The sequence below is a fragment of the Podarcis raffonei genome, chromosome 17 (assembly GCF_027172205.1).
Source record: "Podarcis raffonei isolate rPodRaf1 chromosome 17, rPodRaf1.pri, whole genome shotgun sequence".
Lineage (NCBI taxonomy): Eukaryota > Metazoa > Chordata > Lepidosauria > Squamata > Lacertidae > Podarcis > Podarcis raffonei.
In genome coordinates, this window is record NC_070618.1 from 28886672 (window position 1) to 28912701 (window position 26030).

The 26030-nt window shown below is 47.3% G+C and overlaps 1 protein-coding gene across 2 annotated transcripts in view; it reads left to right on the forward strand.

The window, feature by feature from the left end:
- Window positions 1-4088: 4088 nt before the first annotated feature.
- The window catches only part of VLDLR (very low density lipoprotein receptor), a 30793-nt gene continuing 8851 nt past the window's right edge, over window positions 4089-26030 (forward strand). For both annotated transcript variants that reach the window (XM_053371167.1, XM_053371169.1), the window contains exons 1-11: window positions 4089-4206; window positions 12790-12909; window positions 15759-15881; window positions 16588-16710; window positions 20286-20666; window positions 20764-20886; window positions 21666-21788; window positions 22443-22562; window positions 22644-22769; window positions 23134-23305; window positions 25410-25634. In XM_053371167.1, coding sequence (XP_053227142.1) covers window positions 4131-4206; window positions 12790-12909; window positions 15759-15881; window positions 16588-16710; window positions 20286-20666; window positions 20764-20886; window positions 21666-21788; window positions 22443-22562; window positions 22644-22769; window positions 23134-23305; window positions 25410-25634 — 1712 coding nt within the window. In that variant the 5' untranslated portion in view covers window positions 4089-4130. The remainder of the gene's footprint in view (window positions 4207-12789; window positions 12910-15758; window positions 15882-16587; window positions 16711-20285; window positions 20667-20763; window positions 20887-21665; window positions 21789-22442; window positions 22563-22643; window positions 22770-23133; window positions 23306-25409; window positions 25635-26030) is intronic.

The window sequence follows — 26030 nt, forward strand, 5'->3', positions numbered from 1 at the left end:
AAAATCCATCATCTTCATCTGCCATTCTTCCACCATTGGTAATTCTTGCATTTTCCACTTTTTGGCTAGTAAAATTCGAGCAGCAGTTGTAGCATACAAAAATAATTTAACATCTTTCTTGGTATGTATTCAAGTCTAGATTATTTCTTTTGCAATACAGTATTGATTTATTTGATGATGCTTCATAAACGGTTGATTTTTGTCTTATTTGAATTTATTGAATGATGGTATATTTTGTAAACTGCTTTCTGTCCCAAACTTCCCAATGCAGTGTTTTGTCATTTGAAAAGTGGGCATGACTTTATTTACACCTTATTGTGGAAAGGTGAAAAAACAGGAAACTAATTTTATTTATTTACTTTTTGGGTGATATGACACATCACTGAAGGAGGAGCTATGGAATCCTTTCTCATTCAAAATGTTCACACCCCCAGTAGTTTTGCAAGCACTTCTCCATAAATGTGTATTTGCAAACTTTCACTTAGCAACATTTCACCCTGTTGTTGGAGGTGAGAGGGAAAACATAACTAGCTGCATTCCTTATCCTCTTTCAGTTCACCTTACATCAAAACAGGTTTGGGTATATATGATAGAAATAAACAAGCTTACTGCAGTATTGGATAGAAAAACCAAGTACTTAATCTGAATCTGCTTGCAGTGAATAACTACCACTGAAGACAATGACCCTTAAGAATTTTCCATTTGTTTCAGGATTGCAGATTTACCAGTTCTAAAAAAAATATACCATGAACATAGCAAATTGTGGGGTTTCTCAGCCTGCTTTATTCTACTTCCTTCCTGTTGCCTGGCTGGTAACCTTTGCCAGGCCTATGAAGAATAGCAGTTACCTCTGTTTTGAAAATTGAAATGGAAAAAAAAAATCTATGGTAAATTTTAAAACAGGTAAAGTGGTACCTCGGGTTAAGTACTTAATTCGTTCTGGAGGTCCATACTTAACCTGAAACTGTTCTTAACCTGAAGCACCACTTTAGCTAATGGGGCGTCCTGCTGCTGCTGCGCCGCCGGAGCCCGATTTCTGTTCTCATCCTGAAGCAAAGTTCTTAGCCCAAGGTACTATTTCTGGGTTAGCGGAGTCTGTAACCTGAAGCATCTGTAACCCAAGGTACCACTGTATTGGATAATAGTGTAAATATTTTACATACTCTGACTTCTCCTTAGTTTTTTTTAAGACTACTGACAAAGGGGGAAACTATAAATTTTATAAGTAAAACAAATGGTGCTGTTTGTACCATAATCCTAATATATTGGCCAAAATGCAAATAATTACTTTCAGTGTGCTTATGAGCTTCCGCGTCCGAGCACCATGGAACTTTTTCGTTATTTGAAAAAGAGACCCCTAAAGTTCCCTTAATTTCAGACATTGTTTGATCTGAGGACTTGATATTTTCCTTTAACAGAGTACATGCGGTGAACTTGACCTAAAACTGATCCACTTGAGGCTCACAAGCCCCCCAACTCCAAGACTGTGCCGTACCAATAGCTGTGGAATTATGTGGAAGTAAAAGGTGCTTCCGCCTGCCAACCTAGCAGTTCGAAAGCACCTTCAGGTGCAAGTAGATAAATAGGGACCGCTTACCAGCGGGAAGGTAAACGGCGTTCCGTGTGCTGCGCTGGCTCACCAGATGCAGCTTGTCACGCTCGCCACGTGACCCGGAAGTGTCTGCGGACAGCGCTGGCTCCCGGCCTATAGAGTGAGATGAGTGCACAACCCTAGAGTCTGGCAAGACTGGCCTGTACGGGCAGGGGTACCTTTACCTTTACCTTAAAAGGTGCTTCACAAATCATGTTGGGAGCAGATGCCCTGCTGTTCAGTGATGCTTCTGGTAATAAAGAGGTAGCCTACCAAGACAGCTAGGCATCCCTTAACAGGCATGTTGGGGAACAGCAGCCAATCAGCTTCCTCGATTCTTTAAGGAAGTACATCATCTGCCTTCCATTTAGCCAATATGCATTTATTGCATGAAAAAGACGCTCCAATGCCAGCGTAGCTCTAAGCAAACACTGCTGCGTAAAATGCCCATCAGTCTTGTGCCGCGGAAGTTAGTTCCACATTACATGTTTGAGGATAAGCTGTTTATTGCAACATCTGTGCATCAAAATAAGTGCAACCCTTTATTAAGGTCACTATCAGATCCTCGAGGGACGCGGGTGTCGCTGTGGGTTAAACCACAGAGCCTAGGACTTGCCGATCAGAAGGTCGGCGGTTCGAATCCCCACGACGGGGTGAGCTCCCGTTGTTCGGTCCCTGCTCCTGCCAACCTAGCAGTTTGAAAGCACCTCAAAGTGCAAGTAGATAAATAGGTACCGCTCCTGCGGGAAGGTAAACAGTGTTTCCGTGCGCTGCTCTGGTTCGCCAGAAGCGGCTTAGTCATGCTGGCCACATGACCCGGAAGCTGTACACCGGCTCCCTCGGCCAATAAAGCGAGATGAGCACCGGAACCCCAGAGTCGGTCACGACTGGACCTAATGGTCAGGGGTCCCTTTACTTTTACCTTATCAGATCCTGCATTTCCATGCATTGTAAAGATGGCTGGGCTATCATTCACTTTGCATTCAGAAGGTTGACAGCTGCATGTTGGGCAAAAATTCAATGAGCGCTGCATTTGAATGCATGGATGTGCAGTGCAATGCAAAGAGCTGCACCTGTTATATTCCTGCCTGCTCTGCAGCAGTTAAAAGACACAAGAGGAAGCCTGCCAAGGGTGGGGAGAGATGATTTGCAACCCTCTGTCATATGAGAGCAGCCACTTGGAGCCGGGACTGAACTCTGGTTGTTCATGGGAGCTGAGTGCTTTAAATAATGGAGATTGGAATCATCAATAAGTGACACTTCCAAATATTACTTCTGAATATCACAGACTGCTCAAAGCAAAGCAGAGCAATCCTATACATATCTACTCCTAAGTAAATCCCACTGAATTCAGTGCGACTTCTTTCCAGTAAAGTGAGTATTGGAGCTTTAAGAGTCTCATTCGAAGGCTGCAATCCTACAGGCACTTACTCAGCAATGGGACTTACTTCCAAGTAGACATGGTTAGGATCCCCATATCTGGGACATGCCTTCATTAGGACCAACTGAGGGGCAGGGGTCCCTTTGGTTCCGTCCCCCCAAAAGTAACTTCAGAGCAATCCGTTCCAATCTCTTGCGGCCCCTCTCGAATTCCTCACGCACGCACGTGCCCACGCGCATAAACACGAATTTATACCCCCGTCTATGTTTGGCCACCCAGGGCTCGGTCGGTGGAGCGTGAGCCTCTTTGCCTCCAGGTGGTGGGTTCCAGCCCCATGTGGAGCAAAAGGTTCCCGTATTGCAAGAGGTTGGACTAGATGAACCACGAGGTCCCCTCCAAGCCTAGGATTCCTGGGGTCTTTGCCACACCTTTTCCTAACTTGGCAGAGAGAGAGAGAGAAGACTTGAAACACAGGACGAAACTGCATCACACTGAAATGTGGGACAATCCTGCATCACCCAGGCCTCTCCGCGCGTGGATTTCCTCCCGCTCCTCCGCCACCCCCGCCGGGCAAGGCGCAACTTACTGCGCGGAGGTGCGGGGCGCGCGCGGCTCCTCTGCGCGCAGGCGGCGGCGCGGGCGCCCAAGAGCCTCCCTTGCGCGCCTGCTCGCTCCTTCGCAGCTGGGCGGCGCGCGCGGGATCGCGGCTGCGCGCGTCGGGCGCGCGCCCGGCGCAGCTGCGGCGCCAGGTTGGGCGCATCAGGAAATCAGGGCAGCGGCGGCGCTGGCGATTGGAGGCGCGGGCAGGAGCCCCGCAGACGCCGCCCAGCCAGGCGCCCGCACGCGGCCGCGGAGGCAGCGCGGCGCCTCTATAAGAGCGCCCGGAGACGCGCAGCCCGCCCTCCCCGCCTGCTCGCCCCGTCAACCTCGCCCGCGCCGCCGGACGCGGGTGCGCGCAAGCCAGGGGGCCTCCCGGAGACGCGCCTCGTCCGTCCTTGCGCCGCCTGCCTCGTCCCGGAGTCTGCCGGCTCCGCTTTCCAAACAGGAGCCGCGCGGGTGGAAAGAAGGACGGACTCGGTCGTCGCCACCGCTGCTGCTTCTTGCCAGTGCCCCGCTCCTGCTTTGGCTCCGCGGAGCTGCGCGAGGAGGCGCCGCACGATGGGCGCGCTGCCCGGCTGGGCTCTTGTCTGGCTGCCTCTGCTGCTGGCCTCGGCTCGCCTGCCCGCGGCGCGCGGTGAGTAACCGGCAGCGAGACGGGGCGCGGGGCCTTTTCCACGCGGGTGCGGGGAAGCGCCGTGGGCGGAGGAGCGGGAGGACGACGTGGAGGCACCGCGCGCCGGGAAGAGGCTTGGGGGTTCCCGTGGGTGAGGAAGGGGTGCGTCTGGGTGGGCGCTCCCTCCGCCGGGGGGTCTCCGGGTGGAATAAAGTCCCCCCTCGGAAAAGCAGCCCGAGAAACGCAGCCCGACGCGCCGGAGCAGCCGCAGCCGCGGGCTGCTTCTGGGCACCCGAGGGGGGGCGTAGCTTCGCGGGGGGCGTCGAGGGAAGCCCTGGCGAGGGATGGACGGGATCCCCTTTCCGTGCCACGGCCGAAGAAGCCGGCAGGCCTCGGGAGGAGGGGGGCAGGCAGAGGCTCTTTGTTTCCAGGGCTGCTGCTGCCGCCTCCACTCCGCCGGTGAAGAGATCACCTGGGATCTTTCCCCCATTTCGCCCTGGGAGGAGATTTCCATGGCAGAGAGAGAGCAGCTGGCTTCTCTCTTGCTGCTCCCCTGTTGCTTGCAGGGTCCATCCCAGGCGCGTTTTACCCATTTCAAGACCCCGCTTTCAGATTCTCTGAAAGGCTCTCCAAACTCCATAGTCCAACTAATTGCTCTGGCTGCCTTTATGGATCAGGTGAACTGTTTGGTGGTCCGGAGCTCCGTCCGTAAGATACCGGAATGGGACTCGAATGAAACAGGGGGACTTGGGGGGGGGGGAGTGAAGCTTCTTGGAGTGCCTCCTTTGCTCGTGGCCTGTGAACAAACCCCCGTGTTTTCTGCGCAATTTGGGCTGACATTTGGGTCTCCTCTGGTGGCAACTGCTCTCTGCTCTTTAAGCAGTGGCTCTGCAAAGGTTTATAAGTAACACCTGGGACAGAAGCGTTTGTTTGAGTAGTTAAACTATGAACCAGCCGCTCCCTAAAATGACACTTTTTCAAAATTTGCTTTGCTAACCTGAAGTGTGTGTGGCTTGAAGATAAACGGGGAGCAACTGGAGAGTTAAATGAGACTTTGAGTAACAGCTTCGAGAAGAGCCGCACCAGACAACTCCAATGAAGGCCATTGGTGTTAAAGGGAAATCTTGAAATTACTTGATGCTGATGGCTATCCTGTTTAAGTAGGCCAGAATAGGCTATAACTGGCCCTTCTAGGCCAGAAAGGTGCAGCAGTGAATTCAAACTGCAAGGAAGGAGATTCTGAATAAGTACTGTATTAGGAAGTTTTCTGACCATAAGAGCTGTTTCACAGTGGAACAAACTCCCTTTGGAGATGGTGGACTTTTGCAGCAGAGGTTGGATGTCTGTCTGTCAGGGGTGCTTTGAGATTCCTGCACTGCACGGGGTTGGACTAGATGTCCCTCGGGGTCCCTTCCCCTCTCCATTATTATATTTGTATAAGGCCCTAAACCCGCAGGTCTCAGTTTGCAGTTCTACGATTCTAAGTATTGCCATACATTTACAGACATCTGAAGGCAGCCCTGTTTGGAGAAGTTTTTAATGGCTGATGTTTAATTGTGTTTTTAATATTTTGGTGGGAGCCGCCCACAGTGGCTGGAGCAACCAAGTCAGATGGACAGCACATTAATAATAATAATAATAATAATAATAATAATAATAATAATTAATAAATAATAAATTTTGCTGTAGGGCTGAGCAGGGGACCAGCAGACAAAATCTGCCATGACCCCAAACCTAAATTCTGAATTTCTGCTAATGAAAACGGTAGTTGAGAGAAGTTCACCTGAACTTTATGGTTGCTACTGTTGCAGTTGGCCATATTTGCTACAGTATTTTAACTGTCTCTTCCTTACTTGTTTCATTTGCTTGGTCTTTGCCTCTTAATCCCATAAAGGTGGGAGTCTAATAGTTGTCGCAAAGACTCAAAAAGTGACTGGATACCTGAATTCTTCAGAAGTACTTTGTGTAGTTAAAATGTGTGCTGTAAACTCTGAACTTGGTATAATAAGGACCTTCTTGTCCTAAGGATCTCCTTGCAGCTGGTCCTCCTAAAGGGGCATGGCTAAGGCTTTCTTGGCTTAAGGATAACATTGTTACGACCAGCCAACCCTCTTGGGGGGCTACACTCTTGAGAACACCTATAGATGCACCTATAGATGCATTAGTTTGACTAATTCAGGGTGAAGTCCCGGAGAGAAAGCTATGGCTGGGGAGGGTTGTCTGGGCAGGGAGGGGGCTGTTAGCTATCCCTGGTGGGGCAGGGATACGAGCCATTCAGATACCAAGTCACTGGCACTTAAATAAATCCTGCTTAATTTGGGCACGTGACAACTTTTAGAAGAGGTCCTCTCTTAGGAATATAAATATAGTCCCTGAAACTTTATTTTATATATTTTTGTTTCATAAAACAGAGGTGCTCCTCGATTGTGCATAGAACAAACCAACTTCAAAGCAATTACTTTGAGATTCTAATTCACGAGGCCTTAAATGTGTTGGCTCTGCATTAAACTGGGTCACCGGCTAATGCATTCTCCAATCAGGTGGTGAATGCTTGTCACTTCTATGTAGTTCAATTTAGCATTGGCCTACTACCAGGCTGAGGGATGCGGGTGGCGCTGTGGGTTAAACCGCAGAGCCTAGGACTTGCTGATCAGAAGGACAGCAGTTCGAATCCCCGCAACAGGGTGAGCTCCTGTTGTTCAGTCCCTGTTCCTGCCAACCTAGCAGTTTGAAAGCACGTCAAAGTGCAAGTAGATAAATAGGTACCACTCCGGCGGGAAGATAAACGGCGTTTCCGTGTGCTGCTCTGGTTCGCCAGAAGCGGCTTAGTCCTGCTGGCCACATGACCCGGAAGCTGTCTGCAGACAAACACCGGCTCCCTGGGCCTATAGAGTGAGATGAGCGCCGCAACCCCAGAGTCCGTCACAACTGGACCTAATGGTCAGGGGTCCCTTTACCTTTACCTTTACTACCAGGCTAGTTCATCAACTATCCAAATAGGAAGATGGAGCTTTCGTTGGTGGTGGTAATGTCTTTAAAAGTTTGTCATGCCCGAGGCTGTCCTAAAACATAAGGATTTATAGCTGGGACCCTGCACATATCACCCCTTTCCTAAGTCTTCACTTCTAGGTATCTAATCAGGAAATGCCACTTCCAGCCAGAAGTTTATTTCTGAGTACTGACTGTACATTATACTGGCGAGCTCTGCTAGGGGGAATTGACTTAGATCACCACTTGCTGTTTTAGTGAGGACTAAAATAAATGCTCTCTACTAACCTTCAGGTGGCAAAAGTAAACATGGAAATGATGCAACAAATTAAGAAGAGTCTTGCATCATGCTGCACTTCCTTGGCCTTTACAATGCCTGGATCATGTTTCACTCTGCTTCTAGACAGATGAGCCTGACTAGAGCCTGCGCAGAAGAGAATTTATTCTTGTCCTTCAGATCGGCTTGGGAGTACGTGCTGGGAGGAGGAGCACAATTCCTCGCTTCTGGAAGTAATAAGTTCAAAAACTGGAATATGGTACTAGATAAAAGTCAGCTATTCTGATTCCTTTGCATGTCAGGCAGCACTTTCCTTACTGCAGTGATACTTGCAAAAGGAAGACCTGCTGATGTATTGTTGTTGTTGTTGTTGTTGTAATAATAATAATAATAATAATAATAATAATAATAATAATAAATACACTGGTACCTCGGGTTACATACACTTCAGGTTACATACGCTTCAGGTTACAGACTCCGCTAACCCAGAAATAGTGCTTCAGGTTAAGAACTTTGCTTCAGGATGAGAACAGAAATCGGGCTCCGGCAGCGCAGCAGCAGCAGGACGCCCCATTAGCTAAAGTAGTGCTTCAGGTTAAGAACAGTTTCAGGTTAAGTACGGACCTCTGGAACGAATTAAGTACTCAACCTGAGGTACCACTGTAGTAATAATAATGCTGCAATATTTATACACCACCCATCTGGCTAGGTTGTACCAGCCTCTCGGGGCAGCTTCCAACATATATAAAAAAATATAATACAACATTAAAACTTCCCTATACAGGATTGCCTTCACATGTCTTATTTATCTCCTTGATGGGAGGGCAAGTGCCACTGCCGAGAAGGCCCTCTGCCTGGTTCCCTGTAACTTCACTTCTCACAGTGAGGGAACCACCAGAAGACCCTTGGCGCTGGACCTGTGTGTCTGGGTTGAACAATGGGGTGGAGACGCTCCTTCAGGTATGCTGGGCCGAGGCCGTTTAGGGCTTTAAAGGCCAGCACCAACACTTTGAATTGTGCTCAGAAACGTACTGGGAGCCAGGGAAGATCCTTTAGGACCGGTGTCATATGGTCTCGGCGGCCGCTCCCAGTCACCAGTCTAGCTGCCACATTCTGGATTAGTTGTAATTTCCTGGTCGCCAGCCCCACGTAGAGTGCATGGCAGTAGTCCAAGTGGGAGATAACTAGAGCATGCACCACTCTGGCGAGACAGTCTGTGGGCAGGAAGGGTCTCAGCCTGCATACCAGATGGAGCTGGTAGACAGCTGCCCTGGACATAGTGTTGACCTGTGCCTCCATGGTCAGCTGTGAGTCCAAAAAGACTCCCAGGCTGCACACCTGGTCCTTTGGGGGCACGGTTACCCCATTCAGGACCAGGGAGTCCCCCACACCAACCTGCTTATAGTTTATAAGCTTCTAAATTGTATGTGAGGATGGTTGTAACATATGCTCTGCATGTGGAAGGTTGCCATTTTATCCCAGGCACGTCAGGTGGTGCTAGGAAACACTGAAATCCTGGAGAGATGCTGGTCTTGGCTAGAAGGACCAATAGTCTGAAAGCACAGCAGCTTTCTGTGCTTCTGTGTATGGCTGGTTAGCCTTGAGTAGTGGTTTCATGTGCTAGATGTCACCTTAATATCAAATAATGGAGTTTGGGTCAATAACAGGCAGCTATGCCGTTGTGCCATGGCTAAGCCTCTGCTACCAATCATAGTTTCAGTACTGCATTTTAAATGGTGACTGTTTGTCTTGTGCTTCCCCTTATGTCCTTACCCATCTGAGCCCTCTCTTAAATGCACCCCTGTTTCAAAATCAGCAATGTTTTGCAGGCCATGGAGAATTCTTTTCCCAGTTACAATACAAGCATTCAGAATGTGTTCAAGCCAAATATTCAAGTTGATGCATCTTGCAGGCGAGACACAGGATCTCTCTTTCCCTTTGCAGGTTCAAGATCCCCTGACTTGAAAGACCAGGGATAACACTTTCTTGAAATGTGATTCTTTGCTGTAGTCATGGGATGAATTCTTGGTTCTCTTCGTTTCTAGTTGTTGGCTCAGTTGCATTGATCAGTTTTATTATTTATTTGTTGAATTTGTTTTATTTTAGTTTTCAAAGCTAGTTAAGTTAAACTTTTACTTTTCTGTGTACTGGAACTGGAAACTTCCATCGCAGGATTCCTGACTTTGCTCCATTTCCCCCACCCCTGCTATCATCTGGGGGGGGGGGAGTGTTACATAATAAAAATGGTATCTGCAAGTGCTGAAATTCCACTTAGCCTTCAGGGGGTGATGAACATCTTCCTAGAATTAGTTGATCCTATGAACTTTGAGTTGAGACCCCAAAGGAACCTCACAAAGACGTCTCAGAGCATATCAAGACAACTAACATAAGGAGCATAAGTTTTGGCACATGGCACTCAGTCTGCTTCGTCCATGGTGATTTATATGGCGTGTGTTTGCACATATGAGTCTACCTTCTCGGTAGTGGCGCCCTCCCTGTGGAACGCCCTCCCAGCAGATGTCAAAGAGAACAACAACTATCAGACTTTTAGAAGACATCTGAAGGCAGCCCTATTTAGGGAAGCTTTTAATGTTTGATGTATGAGAGGATGTTAATATTTTTTTGGAAGCCGCCCAGAGTGGCTGGGGAAGCCCAGCCAGATGGGCGGGGTACAAATAATAAATTATTATTATTATTATTATTATTTTATTATAGGAGGCTGATCTGGCACACTTAACCTCCAATAAAAGTCGCTTCACAAGTAAAAATTCCTGGTAGTGTTCACATTCTGTATACTCTTCTGCATGTTTGTGTAGTATAAAAGGTAAAGGTACCCCTGCCCGTACGGGCCAGTCTTGACAGACTCTGGGGTTGTGCGCCCATCTCACTCAAGAGGCCGGGGGCCAGCGCTGTCCAGAGACACTTCCGGGTCACGTGGCCAGCATGACATCGCTGCTCTGGCGAGCCAGAGCTGCACACAGAAATGCCGTTTACCTTCCCGCTGGTAAGCGGTCCCTATTTATCTACTTGCACCCGGGGGTGCTTTCGAACTGCTAGGTTGGCAGGCGCTGGGACCGAGCAGCGGGAGCGCACCCCGCCGCGGGGATTCAAACCGCCGACCTTTCGATCGGCAAGCCCTAGGCGCTGAGGCTTCTACCCACAGCGCCACCCGCGTCCCTTTTGTGTAGTATACATGTTGGTTTATATGTGTAGGCTTTATTTTAGCATTTTGGAACTAAAAATCTTCCTTAAAGAAACCCTAATTACAATATTACTTGCCCCCCTCCAGTCTTGAACTGCTCTTGAACTCTGCCTGCATGTCTGCTCTGTTGTCAGTCTGTTCTCAATCATCCCACTCTTCGAATGCATGCTTGCAAAGTCTTTTCAGGGTGACTCATTTCTTAATACTGGCCATTGCTCCCTGCTTCGTCGACTCAGAATTTGCTCAGCTATATAGTGTGTGCCTTATCTTCTCTTAGATAAAACTATCTGTCCAGGCGGTGTTATAATCTATGTTTAGTGCTTGGTGGTTTGGCAAAAGTATTGTTGTTTAGTCATTTAGTTGTGTCCGACTCTTCGTGACCCCATGGACCAGAGCACGCCAGGCACCCCTGTCTTCCACTGCCTCCCACAGTTTGGTCAAACTCATGCTGGTAGCTTCGAGAACACTGTCCAAACATCTCGTCCTCTGTCATCCCCTTCTCCTTGTGCCCTCAGTCTTTCCCAACATCAGGGTCTTTTCCAGGGAGTCTTCTCTTCTCATGAGGTGGCCAAAGTATTGGAGCCTCAGCTTCATGATCTGTCCTTCCAGTGAGCACTCAGGGCTGAGTTCCTCCAGAATGGATAGGTTTGATCTTCTTGCAGTCCATGGGACTCTCGAGAGTCTCCTCCAGCACCATAATTCAAAAGCATAGGCTCCTCAAATATTCAGTGCGGCTTTCTCCCAAGATGACAGCAAAACTTGCATCAGTGATAGAACTGTGCATCTCAGCATCTGCTTGACGCATCTGTTGTCACCTGAAACCTGAACAGCTGAGCTAGGCCATACAGTGGTACTTCGAGTTAAGTACTTACCGTATTTTTCGCCCTATAGGACGCACCATCCCATAAGGCACACCTAGGTTTTTTTGGGGGGAAATAAAGGGGGGGGGGAATTATTTTTCCTCCAGGCGCGGGGCTGGGGCGGGGGAAGCCCGAGCTTCCCCTGACCCCAGCCCCCAGAACAAGCAACTCTCCGCAAGCCGTGAGAGCCCGGCGCTGGCTCCCACGGCTTGCGGAGATCTGCGCGAAACCTGGATAGTGAGAGGGGTCGGTGCGCACCGACCCCTCTCGCTCTCCAGGCTTCAGCCAAAGCCTGCATTTGCCCCATAGGATGCACACACATTTCCCCTTCATTTTTGGAGGGGAAAAAGTGCGTCCTATGGGGCGAAAAATACGGTAATTCATTCCGGAGGTCTGTTCTTAAATTGAAGCACCACTTTAGCTAATGGGGCCTCCTGCTGCTGCCATGCCACCAGAGCAAGATTTCTGTTCTCATCCTGAAGCAAAGTTCTTAACCCGAGGTACTATTTCTGGGTTAGTGGAGTCTGTAACCTGAAGTGTATGTAACCTGAAGCATCTGTAACCTGAGGTACCACTGTATTAACTTTTTCAAGATAGATGTACATGTATCTTGGTCTTTTAAGTGGCTCAGTATAGTTAAAATGCTCTATAAAACAAAAGTAAAATAGTCTGACTTTCATGGACTAGAAAGCCATATTAATCCTCTTTCAGGTTGTGATTGAGAGTGAAATTCCATGGCAAGATCATTACCCATGGGGTCTACTTGCTGCTAAAGTGGACCTGTGGTTTAAGGGCTCCCCTTGTAGCTACAGGTGACATGGGATTCTGTGCAAATGGGAGAGCAGTCCAGTGGAAGGAGGGACTGAATCTACCAGTCCTCTTTCGCCAGCTTTCCTGCTAAAAGACCATTTTAAAACTAGCCTCTTAGCAGACTGGTAAGTATTGCAGGCTAGCAATGTTTGTGGCCTTACTTTACTAACACGGCTGGTTGCTAATCTCTTTTTGCTGAGCACAGAATAAATCAAAGGTAGCTGCTAGTCATATCCCAGAAGAGTGATAGGACTTGAGCTGTGTGAATTAAGGAGTTTGTACGTTGGAGATCATGGGATCCTCCCTTTGCCATGTTTAGAAGGAGCTTCCCGTGACAGCTGAACAGAGGACGATGCCGAACGCTGAGACTAAAAGCAAAGAAGCCTTGTCCCTGTGAAAGAATGCATTGGATCGGTTAACTCTGAATTACTGCTTCTGCATCTAACAGGCTTGTTTCTTAATTCAAGGTACAAGAGTGACTTGTGACGACTCTCAGTTCCAGTGTCACAACGGCCGCTGCATAACGCTGCTATGGAGATGTGACGGAGATCCAGACTGCACCGATGGCAGTGATGAACTGTCCTGTGGTAAGGAAGGTCTTGCACGGCCACTGAGCCCGTAGTTGAGTAGCAAAGTAGCTCAGCAGGTCCTTTGGCCTGCCTCTGACATGCTTTGAGCTTGGGTAGCTGGCAGCAAACCATGAAGAGCAAAATGACTGCAGTTAGAGGTTCACTTCAGACTTATCAAAGCATGCATCCCTATCAAGGGAGTCAGTTCCTTGGTTGCATGTGGAATGGGCCACTGGTTTTGACTAAGGCAATTGGGCAATTATTATTTTATTTTTTTCCCTTTTTTTGATAACCGTTTTTTGATTTTCCAAAAATAACAAAATGGGGGGGGGGCGGGACAGAGAAAAAAATCATAACCAAATTAAACCATAATTTTTGGTTGACTTCCCTCCACTCCCCCTCTAGGTTCCATTATAATATACTTCCTCATGCACGTCCATGAAATATTATATCCTTAACAATCCAATTTTAAAACCTCCTTCATCTTATTGCAAGTGACTTTTAAAAGTTATACTGATGTAAAAATCTATACACAAAGCTTAAAAAATATGCATTAAACAGTTGCCCTTTTTAATAATAATTTGTCCTGCACAGTTCAGTAATTTATTTTGCCAAGTCTTCTTCTTTTTCTTATCTTCTTTGGCCAGGGCTTCTTTCTTCTATAGGGGCCAGTTGGACTTGGCCTGGCATACAGGCTCATGTGTTGGAACAAAGTCTTTTGCTCAAACAATCCATCAAGTCCTGTACATCTCAGTATCATAACTTCATTTTTTTTAACAACAATCATTTTCCACATTTTCTTCAAATCTTTATATGCCTTTTCCCAGGCCCAGTTACTTCTTTTTCTTAAGGCTGTGCTCAGAACTCTGTGCTTTGCGCCCTCTGACTTAGCTCAACCTGAACCTTAAGTGTTGGCTTGCCTGACTCTTCTAAGTTGCTCCCTTGTTTATTTGGTAACGGTCAATACATAGATAAACAACTTGTAGTCTCTTGGAGATTCTGCCACCCTCAGGAGCTTGGGTGCCAATAGGCCAAGAGAGGGTCTTCTCTGTGGCAGCCCCTAAGTTGGGGGACTCCCTTCCCACAGAGCTGTGTATTGCAGCTTCATTATACAGTTTGGGGCAAATGCTGTAGTTGCACCCCTTTCGCCTTTGACACCTGGGAACGTTAGATTTTCAAGACCCTGTTTTTCATGATTGTGTTTTTTAAAACTGTATTTTAAATCATTGAAACCTGCCCTGAGACCTTGGGGTGACGGAGAGGTAATAAAATAACAGGCAGTGAAGTGTATGAGCATCCTTTGGTGGTGGCTCTGTCTGTGCAATAGCCTTCTTATTGACAGCAGTCATGCTGCAATGTTTACTTCAACACAAGATCAAAACTTAATAATTTGCCCGGGGACTTTTATTGCGGTTTTTAACCAACCTTTCATCTGCTCTGCTTGTATTCTATGACCTCCATATGCATTATTGTTTTTAGTGTATTGTATACTTGGTTTTATTCATGCCTTTCTTATATCCTGCTCTAGTACCCGTGTAGATGAAAATGCTTTAAAAACAGCTTTTAGTGATACAGTATTCAATTTAGTGTTATAAAGAGATGGGGACAATTGCAGTTCCGTCTGCATATTGAAGCGAGTCTTCCTAATGTGCTCACCTCAGACACCTTGATGGCTACAGATTAGACCACACAGTCAGTGAACCTCTGTGCACAATAGGTCCATGCCTTATTATTAATTTTCTTTATTCCCTCTCTGTCTGTCTGGGTTTCCCCAGCCACTCTGGGTGGCTTACAGCATATACCAAAACATAATAAAACCTCAAATATTTAAAACTTCCCTATGCAGGGCTGCCTTCAGATGTCTTCTAAATGTCAGATAGTTGTTTATTTCCTTGACATCTGATGGGAGGCCATTCCACAGGGCGGGCGCCACCACGGAGAAGGCCCTCTGCCTGGTTCCCTGTAACCTCACTTCTTGCAGTGAGGGAACTGCCAGAAGACTCTTGGAAGAGGACCTCGGGGTCTGGACTGAATGATGGGGTGGAATTGTATGGGGGAAAGATGGCGTCACTCATAGGCCCATGGCAGCAGCTGTCTTCTCTTCATACAATTCCTTGACTGCATGTTGTGAGAGCATTTTAAAACAAATCTTACAATGCAGCCACAGAGCTGCTCTAAGCAGCTGTAAAATCTCAAAGGAGAAATGGGCAGCTCTTGAACCACCTCATATAAGTGTTGCTTTTGTTTGTTCATAAAACTGGGTGGTATTTTTATTTTTTAGGATTTTCCCTTAAAAACAAACCTGCCCGTGAATTGGATGAAATGGGGTTGGTTTCATAAAGATATGAACGACACAGGATTGAAATACGTTGACCGTCCACCCTGGGGTTGGGAACTCTTGTTGAAAGACCTCTTGGGAAACAGAAAATTCCTCCTCCAAATGTTGAAGTGGCGCATGCCTGCATCTCTTGGAGCAACAGGGCGACTATGTCATTCTGCCAACTTGTACTATAGCTGCACCTCAAAATATCCTGCTAGAGGTTGCTACCACATTTTCTTTGAGGTCCAGCACACACACACTTAGCACCCCTACCAAATTTGTTCCATACATATCCTTTGGCATTTTGCTTCCTGTGTTCTTTGTGTTGAGGAAGTGGCCAGAATCCTAACTAGGGTTTCATAGCTGTGCTGTGACTTCTGCAACAGGGCAGCTCCAAGGAGCATGAAATCCTGCGCACTGGTCCTGTGGAGGACACTTGGCACCAACTATCACATTAGCTGGGCTAGGGCACTTGTTGATCGGAGCAGTTGAAAGCAAGCGATGGTCTTTTCCCTGACAAATTGAGCAAAATGCTACTTCCTTGCAGTGAAGAAGACGTGTGCCGCATCCGATTTCGTGTGCCTAAGTGGGCAGTGTATACCGAACCGATGGCAGTGCGATGGGGACCCCGATTGTGAAGATGCGTCGGACGAGCGATCTGAACTTTGCTGTGAGTAGCCGGGTCCTTAACGCCACAAGGCAACTGTGCCACCTTCCCTTAGAGCTGGAGCCAAGTTGTGCCCAGGGCAGACTGCTTCCATGCTTTTTCTATATGGCTGAGGCAAAGAACCTCTTGCACTTAAGTTGCAGACATGCTCTTAAGCCACTGGGCAGGAGACAGGCAGGGGGGAATTCGAATTCAGATCGCCCATGTCTGGCCTACAATCCAAACCTTCATCTACTTTCGCTACAAGGCTAGGCTTCCGGATTTCTGGGGGAAGCCATGCTGGGGCCTTAGCCCCTTTCTCTACAATTAAGTAAAACTTCTTAGCGTTAAACCAACCATTAGCTATATATTGGCAAATAGCTTGGCATAAGCCAATGCATTATTACCCCCAAATGGCGTTATTGTGTTGTGGCAGCGTTTGGTATTTGTTTTAAATGTGTAAACAAACATCAAGCCAAATCTATGAAATATTAAAAATGCAAGATTCTCTTCCACGCTCTCCCCCGCAAAAGGTTAAGCTGCTCAGGTCTTGCCTAAGATACTGAAAGGGAGAATTGGCTTCCCTCTGCAGGATTGGAGACCCCTGAGCAGGGCATAGACCAAGCCTCACTTGACTGGTACCTGCACTGACTTGCATGGGAGCTTTTTCAGTATTCCGGCTATTATTTTTATTATTATTTTAAGTGAACTCTTGATCGCTTCTCAATAGACACAAGGAAGTGTGATATAGGGGAAGTCAGCTGTGGCCCTCAGTCAAGTCGCTGCATCCCCATTTCCTGGAAATGCGATGGAGAGAGCGACTGCGATGCTGCTGAGGACGAAGACGATTGTGGTAAGTTCCTCAGGGCTGTGTGGGTGACTTGGCCGCATCACACCCCATAACACACAGGAATTGTATTAGTATCCAGTCACGCAAATGCACACTTGAGGCAGTGTTTGCAGCTGATTTAGCATCTTGATATGCAAGCATCAGTTCCTGTATCCAGTTGAGCAAAGCTTCAGTAAAATGGTGGTTGTGGTTTCTCGTCTCTACTTAAAGGTGTGGGAATGTTAAGGAAGGCAGGAGAGGATATATTGTTTTGAGATTATCCCTCCTTACGCTAAGCAAACAGCAGAGCACATTCCCTTTGCAACTTGTTGGAGTTGATGATTAGTTTGAATCCTTTAATTAAGCAATCCAGTCTGGATTGTCCAGCCTGGATTGTTCCTGACCAGTTTCCCCTTTTATTTCCCTCTTAAAATAATAATAAATAGGGGCGCGGGTGGCACTGTGGTCTAAACCACTGAGCCTAGGGCTTGCTGATCAGAAGGTCGCCGGTTCGAATCCCCGCGACTGGACTTAACTGTCAGAGGTCCTTTATCTTTTTAAAATAATAATTAGACAACACAGTCTTCTTTAAAAGTGAGAAAAAAGTTTTACTCACATTCAGTTCCCAGCAGTAATCTAAAGGCAGGCTTTATCTTGTGGTTACAGTGAAAAGAAGTCTGAGCTACATCTCAGACTTTCTGCTTTTGGGCTCCATCCTCTGTGAAGGTTGAGCCATTTGCTGGCTAAGAGCCAGGAGAGCAAGAGACCAAGAGAGAGATGGTTGCGTGGGCAGCCCTTTGATCTGGTCTGCTAGGATCATGCCCATCTATCTGGTCACACACAGAGGGAGGAAGCTCCAGAGCAGGTGTGACAGGAAGTCCTTCCTGCCTGGAGCAACATTCCCCGGTGTGTCCATTCTAGGCAAAGGGAAAATGTTGGACTTGGCTGCTCTTGTAATAATACATCTCACAAAAGGGACTTGAGCAAATCCCCCAGTAACATTTTCCAGGGGTAGTTGAGTCGGGCACAGCGCCCAGACCTGCCCCATGGCTCCAGTCTTGGGGGCACTGGATTCACTCTGCCTGGGGACCACCCCCAGCCCACCTTGGACCTGTTCCTAAATAAGTGCAAGGCAGGCCAGGGGCTGGGGAAAGAGACCTCCAGCTCCGCCACCTCCCCTCGGATCACCCTCCCATCTCCACAGTTGAGCAAAGGAGGAAATGATGATAAATGATGATAGCTCAGTTGGTAGAGCATGAGACTCTGAATTTCAGGGTTGTGGGTTTGTTTGTTTTTTGTTTTTTTTTAAATATTTATTAAATTTTCCAATTTTTTAAACAAACAAAAACAGAACAAACAAAAACATTAAAAAAGGCATATAGTTCATAAAACGTACTTTTCCATAACAAATTTCTCAGACCTCCCCATACTTCTCCTCCTTGTATTCCAATTAAAATTATTTGTTCAGCAAATCCTTCATTTAAAGCATTACAGCTTATATTATTACCTTATTTTTCAAACCCTTTTTTCCCATCTATATTCATTTATAACCTTACAGCTAGAAACCACTCAGTTTCAATCCAACACCATCAACATTCCTTAATTTTACAATATTTCTGTAAATAGTCCTTAAATTTTTTCCAATCTTCTTCTGCCGACTCTTCTCCCTGGTCACGGATTCTGCTCGTCATTTCTGCCAATCCCATACAGTCAATCAGTTTCATCTGCCATTCTTCCAGAGTCGGTAGATCTTGCGTCTTCCAATACTTTGCAATGAGTATTCTTGCTGCTGTTGTAGCGTACATAAAGAAAATTCTATCCTTCTTTAGCACCAATTGGCCGACCATGCCCAAGAGAAAGGCCTCTGGTTTCTTCACGAAGGTATATTTAAATACCTTTTTCAATTCATTATATATCATTTCCCAGAAAGCCTTAATCTTTGGGCACGTCCACCAAAGGTGAAAGAATGTACCTTCATTCAGGGTTGTGGGTTTGAGCCCCATGTTGGTCAAAAGATCCCTGCATTGCAAGGGGGTCAGATTTAGATGACCCTTCAGTTCCCTTCATGTTACCATAGAGTTTTAGAGCCAGTGTGGTGTAGTGGTTAAGAGCGGTAGTCTCGTAATCTGGGGAACCGGGTTCAAGTCTCTGCTCCTCCACATGCAACTGCTGGGTGACCTTGGGCCAGTCACACTTCTCTGAAGTCTCTCAGCCCCACTCACCACACAGAGTGTTTGTTGTGAGGGTGGAAGGGAAAGGAGAATGTTAGCCACTTTGAGACTCCTTAATGGGAGTGAAAGGCGGGATATCAAATCCAAACTCTTCTTCTTCTTCTTCTTCAATCTGGGTGGAAGGGTGGTGCTCTGCAAGACTTATGTCACCCTCACATTGCCCACATGCCAGCTTTTGAGTGGAGGAGGCCATCAGGCAGGCAAGCAGGTTTCCCCTCCTTCCTGCCTCTCCTTCCTGCCCTGATGTCCTGCCCCCTGACAACCGTGGATCATTCTGGGCCATCCTGTCAGACCTGTCATGATCCATGGCTGCCTGAACCCAACTCATCCAATGCCAGAGTCCCTGGGAATAGGCCCAGTTTGACTCACACCTTAGCTGAATCCAGAGCACAGCCCTGGTGTTGAATCTCAGGCAGGGGTGGCACTTGTTCAAAGCAGCAAACTGTAAAGTACCGAGAAGAGACAATGATCCAAATTAAAATCTCTGTATTTGCAAACTGCCGTTTTATATTAAAACATGTAGATGGCAACTTCATGACTGCAGTGAAGATAGGAGATGTTCTTCTTTCAGCATGAATTTTGCTATTCACCAATTGCTTAAGTTTCAAAATGTAGCCTTCATAAATAACTCGGTTGCTACGGGCTAAAATGCTCATTAATTTAGGTCCTAGATGAAGTTGAAACTTAACTGTTAAACCCATCCTGCTAGTGCTAAATACAGTCGTACCTTGGAAGATGAACGGAATCTGTTCTGGAAGTCCATTCGCCTGCCAAAACTTTTGGAAACCAAAGTGCGGCTTCTGATTGGCTGCAGAAAGTTCCTGCGGCCAATTGGAAGCCCATCAGATGTTCGGCTTCCAAAAATAATTCGCAAACCAGAACAGTCACTTCCGGTTTGCAGTGTTCGGGAGCCAAAACATTGGAGAACTAAGCTGTTCGAAAATCAAGGTATGACTGTATACTACAGTGGTACCTCAGGTTAAGTACTTAATTCATTCTGGAGGTCCGTACTTAAACTGAAACTGTTCTTAACCTGAAGCACCACTTTAGCTAATGGGGCCTCCTGCAGCTGCCACGCCACCGGAGCCCGATTTCTGTTCTCATCCTGAAGCAAAGTTCTTAACCTGAAGCACTATTTCTGGGTTAGCGGAGTGTGTAGCCTGAAGCGTATGTAACCTGAAGTGTATGTAACCTGAGGTACCACTGTACAGTGTAAATCAAAACATGTACTAGAGTTCCCTTGGTGTGCAAAATTAACCTGATCAGTGTAATATTTCGTTGGTTGGCAGTTCCCCACGGTGACTTCCTGTCAAGCGGCTGTGCCCAGTAAATAAAATTAAAAGCCGTGTTGTGCCTTCTTCCCCTTAGCCAACATAACTTGCAACCCAGAAGAGTTCACGTGTTCCAATGGCCAGTGCATCTCCAAAGACTTCGCTTGCAACGGGCACGAAGACTGCAGCGACGGCAGCGACGAGGTCGGCTGCGCTGCGCCCACTTGTCGAGTCGGTGAGTTCCAGTGCAAAAGCGAGAGCGACACTTGCATCCCAGTGAACTGGGTGTGCGATGGCGAACCAGACTGTACCGACTGGTCAGACGAGTCTTCGGAGCAGTGCGGCCACCAGCCAGTCCGGACCGTGAAATGCGGGGAGAGCGAAATGCTTTGTGACTCGGGAGACGAATGTTTCCACAAGAAGTGGCGCTGTGACGGTGACACGGACTGCAAAGACGGCAGCGATGAGATCAACTGCTGTAAGTAGCAGACCGTTGGTCCGAGGATGGCAGAAAGTGGCTCCTGGGCTCCTTCAGCTGTAAGCTGTGTTCTTGAACACCTTCTCCTCCCCCCCAGCTTTCCAGACATGCAGACCCGACCAGTTCAGATGTGAGGATGGGAACTGCGTCCATGGAACCAGGCAGTGCAATGGTGTGAGGGACTGCATAGATGGATCAGATGAAGTGAACTGCCAAGTAGGTAAGTGGGGAGCCTCACGGAGCAGGGAAGATGATGGGCTGAGACCTGAAACCTCAAGAAATGCTACGCAAAATGCAATCTGGAATGAACTTGGTGATGGCTCTGGTGACCTTCCTATTGAAGGCTCTTGTAGGCCCGTAAAGGTAAAGGGACCCCTGACCATTAGGTCCAGTTGTGGCCAACTCTGGGGTTGCAGTGCTCATCTTGCTTTATTGGCCAAGGGAGCCACCGTTCAGCTTCTGGGTCATGTGGCCAGCATGACTAAGCCGCTTCTGGCGAACCAGAGCAGAGCACAAAACGCCATTTACCTTCCCGCCGGAGCGGTACCTATTTATCTACTTGCACTTTGATGTGCTTTCGAACTGCTAGGTTGGCAGGAGCAGGGACCGAGCAACGGGAGCTCACCCCGTCACAGGGATTTGAACCGCCGACCTTCTGATCGGCAAGTCCTAGGCTCTGTGGTTTAACCCACAGCACCACCCGTGTCCTTAGTTGTATGCCCATATCAATATCCTCAATATCATCAAAGGGCAATATCTCGACAGTGAATTGAAAAAGGGAGCTTAAGGTGTTGCTGCTCATATTTTTATTAGTCTAGATGTTGTGTAGTTTTTAAGTGCTTCTGCATAGTATAAGCAATCGTGGGAAGGTGGCATACTTTAAATGGTAGAATATGTATTAAGTCGACACCAATAACAGTTTGTTGACAACAGCCACAGCATTTTGAGCTTGGGATGACAGCTGTTTAACGTGGTCCGTCTCTTCTCTGTGACCTCCAGTGAATCAGTGCACCGGACCTGGCAAGTTCAGGTGCAGAAGTGGCGAGTGCATCGAGTCCAGCAAAGTTTGCAACCAGAAGCAGGACTGCAAAGACTGGAGTGATGAACCTCTCAAAGAATGCAGTAAGTTGGAGGTAGCGTAGCGTGGATTGTTGGCACCCGGGACACCTGAATAGGTCTGTGTCTTCTGAGATCTATCAAACAAACAAACCACCTTCCTTTCAAGGTTGGAACTTTAAACGTAGCTGAACCACATTCAACAGCAACATGCGTTCCGTGTCCTTTTTGAAGCCAGCAAGGCATTGCTCCTTGCTACCTGTAAAGCAATTTCTCCACGAGTAAAGCAATTTCTCCACTAGAGCAGTCAAGTGTCACACAGCTCTAATGGGTCATGTGCTAATTCAACAACTCGGTCTCCAATTCTCTCTCTGTTGCAACAGACATCTCTAAAAGGTATTGCTTCTAAGCCAGGGGTCAGCAAACTTTTTCAGCAGGGGGCCGGTCCACTGTCCCTCAGACCTTGCGGGGGCCGGACTATATTTTGATGGGGAATTATGAACGAATTCCTATGCCCCACAAATAACCCAGAGATGCATTTTAAATAAAAGGATACATTCTACTCATGTAAAAACATGCTGATTCCTGGACTGCCCGTGGGCCGGGTTTAGAAGGCGATTGGGCCAGATCCAGCCCCCGGGCCTTAATTTGCCTACCCATGTTCTAAGCACATGAAGCAAATCTCACAAATGACTGAGTGGCCCTTCTCATTTCTTCCAGATGTCAACGAGTGCCTCGTGAACAACGGAGGCTGCTCTCATATCTGCAGGGACCTGGTTATAGGCTATGAATGTGATTGTCCTGCTGGTTTTGAGCTGATAGACAGAAAAACGTGTGGAGGTGAGCATTCTGTGGCAAGATGGTATTCCTGAAACTTGCATTCCTATCGTAGTGCAATGCTAAGTAGCTTTTCTCTTCCAGACATTGATGAATGCCTGAACCCAGGTATCTGCAGCCAAATCTGCATCAATACAAAGTTGGGGTACAAATGCGAATGTAGCCGGGGCTACCGGATGGACCCACAAACTCTAGTATGTAAGGCAATCGGTAAGCAGCTTGAGGGGTTCTGGCACTAAGCAACTCTTCATTCTGGTGTCCATAATTTTCCTCTTGAGGATGTAAAACAATCGCGAACTCCTTGTGTCCCAGAGAGATGAATGAAAGTTGTCCACCTTGCAAAATGTCCCAGGAGGACTACTGTGCCCCTGGTTGCCTCTGAAGCCGAATCAGTTGGGATCTGAATTCCTGAAATGCATAATGGGAATTGAGGAGACATGAATGGCTGAGCAGAGCCTGCAGATGGGGGGGGAAAAGGTCCAGGGAGGAACTTGTTTGAAAGTGGGCGCTCAGGGTAAAAACCTATTTCTGCACCATCTGGCTGCACACTTCACCTATTAATCTATTATTGCAGGTGGAGAACCAAGCCTGCTTTTTACGAATCGCTGGAACATCAGGCAGTTTGCCCTGGAAAGACAGGACTATACCCAGCTCATCGGAGACTTGAGGAACGTGGTGGCTTTGGATGCGGACATGGCTGAGCATGCCATCTTTTGGGCGGACATTGGCCCAAATGCTCTCCTCAGGTAAGCTTTTTCCATGCAGGTGACGGAACTGCAGAGCTGCTTGCACACCTACCTAAAGAGTAGCAACTTTTGACTTGGCTGACTTGCAGTAGATCACCGGTAGTCTCCCCTTAAGACTATGCAGCTTATTTTTTTGGTGAAGACAATGTCTTGTACTCTACTCTTGGCCTCAACTTGATAATGGATGATCAACAGCCCAGCGTAGGCCTTTCAGGTCACCCGACACACAGGTCCAGCTGAAGAACAGACCCTTGGATTTCTTTTGGGGGAAGTATAGAGGAATAGAATAATAGAATTAGAGTTGGAGAGGGACGCTGAGGATTGCCTGGTTCCCCCCCCCCCCTGCAATGCAGGAATATGCAGCTGTCCTATACAGGGATTGAACCTGCAACCTTGATGTTATCAGCACCAGGCCCTAAACAACTAAGCTCTCCAGTGCTGGCTGCTACCATAAAGCACAATCTACTAAACAGCGCTGTGCAAAATGTTGTACTCGGAGAGAACCTTCTAATAATGAGGGCTCCCTTAAGGTGTTGAGCTACTATACCTGTACAGTGGTACCTTGGTTCTCAAACACCTTGGTACTCAAACAACTTGGAACCCAAACACTGCGAACCCGGAAGTAAGTGTTCCAGTTTGCAAACTTTTTTTGGATGCTGAACGTGCTCCATTTTGAGTGTTATGCTTCCAATTTGGGTTCCACACTTCCATTTTGAGTGTTACGCTGAGGTCTGTCTCTCTTTGCAATTTATTTTACTTTTTTGACTCTTTTTGTTTTGTTTTTGTGACTGTGTGGAACTCAGTTCAGCTACTGATTGATTGATTGATTGATTGATTGTGTGACTACAGTACATTGTTCATTGCTTTCATTTTATGGATCAATGGTCTCGTTAGAATCAGTGGCTCTCAACCTGTGGGTCCCCAGATGGTGTTGGACTACAACTCCCATCATCCCTGAGCTCTGGCCTTGCTAGCCTAGGGATGATGGGAGTTGTAGTTCAACATCATCTGGGGACCCACAGGTTGAGAAAGGCTGCAGATAGTAAAATTCATGTTAAATTGCTGTTTTAGGGGTTGTTTTTAAAAGTCTGGAACGGATTAATCTGTTTTGCATTACTTTCTATGAGAAAGCGCACCTTGGTTTTGGAACGGACTTCCGGAATGGATTAAGTTTGAGAACCAAGGTACCACTGTACCCAGTTTAAAAATGGCTATCAAATTAGCAAGATGTCACTAACACAGTTGAGTTTCAAATGCAGCTGAGCAGATACGTGAGCAAACTAAAAGTCCTGGGCACCTGTTTTTGCTTGGTACCAGGCACACAGACCCGGGAGGGAAGCCCGGCTGAAACTTTACTGTGTGTGGCTGCCAAAACATACTAGATGGCAAGTCTGATGGCCAAAATCAATTCCCTTAGATGGGTGGCCTTGGGGTGTTAAGTAGCCACCATCTCAGAGTCTCAACTTGTAGATCAGGGGCTTAGTAATCTCCAGCCAATGGGCCAAAGGTGCCTCCAGCCCTGGGAATTCTTCTCAGGCCATGTTTCTGATCTGCATGCTCCACAGCTTCTCCTTAGTTTGAATGTACAGTCATACCTCGGGATAAATGTGCTTCAGGATAAGTATTTTCAGGTTGCGCTCCGCGGCAACCCAGAAGCAACGGAGCGTGTTACTTCCGGGTTTCGCCGCTCATGCATGCGCAGTCAAAATGACATCATGCGCGGAAGCGGCGACACGTGCAGATGCGCAGTCGCTTCTTACGTTCTATTCAGGATGTGAACGGGGCTCCGGAACAGATCCCGTCCGCATCCTGAGGTACCACTGTATTGTGGAACTGGGCTGCCTCTCGCCTGACTTGGTGGAAAATGTGTTGTGTGAGGATCTCCAGCTTTTGCATGGTTGGAAAACAGCCGACTGCACATGTGAACATTCCCTGCATGTAGCTCTCAGTAGGTTGTCTATGAGGAAAATTTACCCCTTAAACTGCAAGCTTGTTCTAGCTAAATCTGAGTCTAGGATTAACTTGGAGCCCCACACACTGGGTTTGGGGCAGTCTGGGACGTGTATCCATTGGGGACTCAACTTAATGAGATCTTTCTTCCCAGCACCTCAATCACTTCTAATAACAAGCCACTACAGCACCGCCGGATCATAGAGAATGTGCAGAATCCTGCAGGAATTGCTTTTGACTGGATATACAAGAACATCTACTGGACGGATTCTTCTCTCAAGTCCATTTCTGTGGCCAGCCTGAACGGTGCTAAAAGGAAGGTCCTCTTCAACACAGACTTAAAAGAGCCCGCCTCTCTTGCTGTGGATCCCCTTACTGGGTAAACAATGTTTAGATGTCTGAGATGATCTTAACTGAATAAACCTTGATGATTTTTGAGGCTCTCTCATATAACCTATCCTCACATGGGTGTAGCATTCCAAGACGTGTAGCAGCGCTTGCAGGAGAGAGAGAGAGAGGAAACCCGCAATTTGAGAGAACATTATTGAGGATTCCATTGGGGAATCCAGAAAAGACAGCAATAACTTGCTTCATAAACTTTTATATCTTTGCCAGTGTAAGCACATCTATGTTGAATAGACAGGAAGTGGTACTGGAAGAATTGCTAGTAACTTCATGCCAGAGTAGCTGCCCACGATACTTACCCAGGCATAGGCAAACTCCAGCCCTCCAGATATTTTTTGGACTACAATTCCCATCATCCCTGACCACTGGT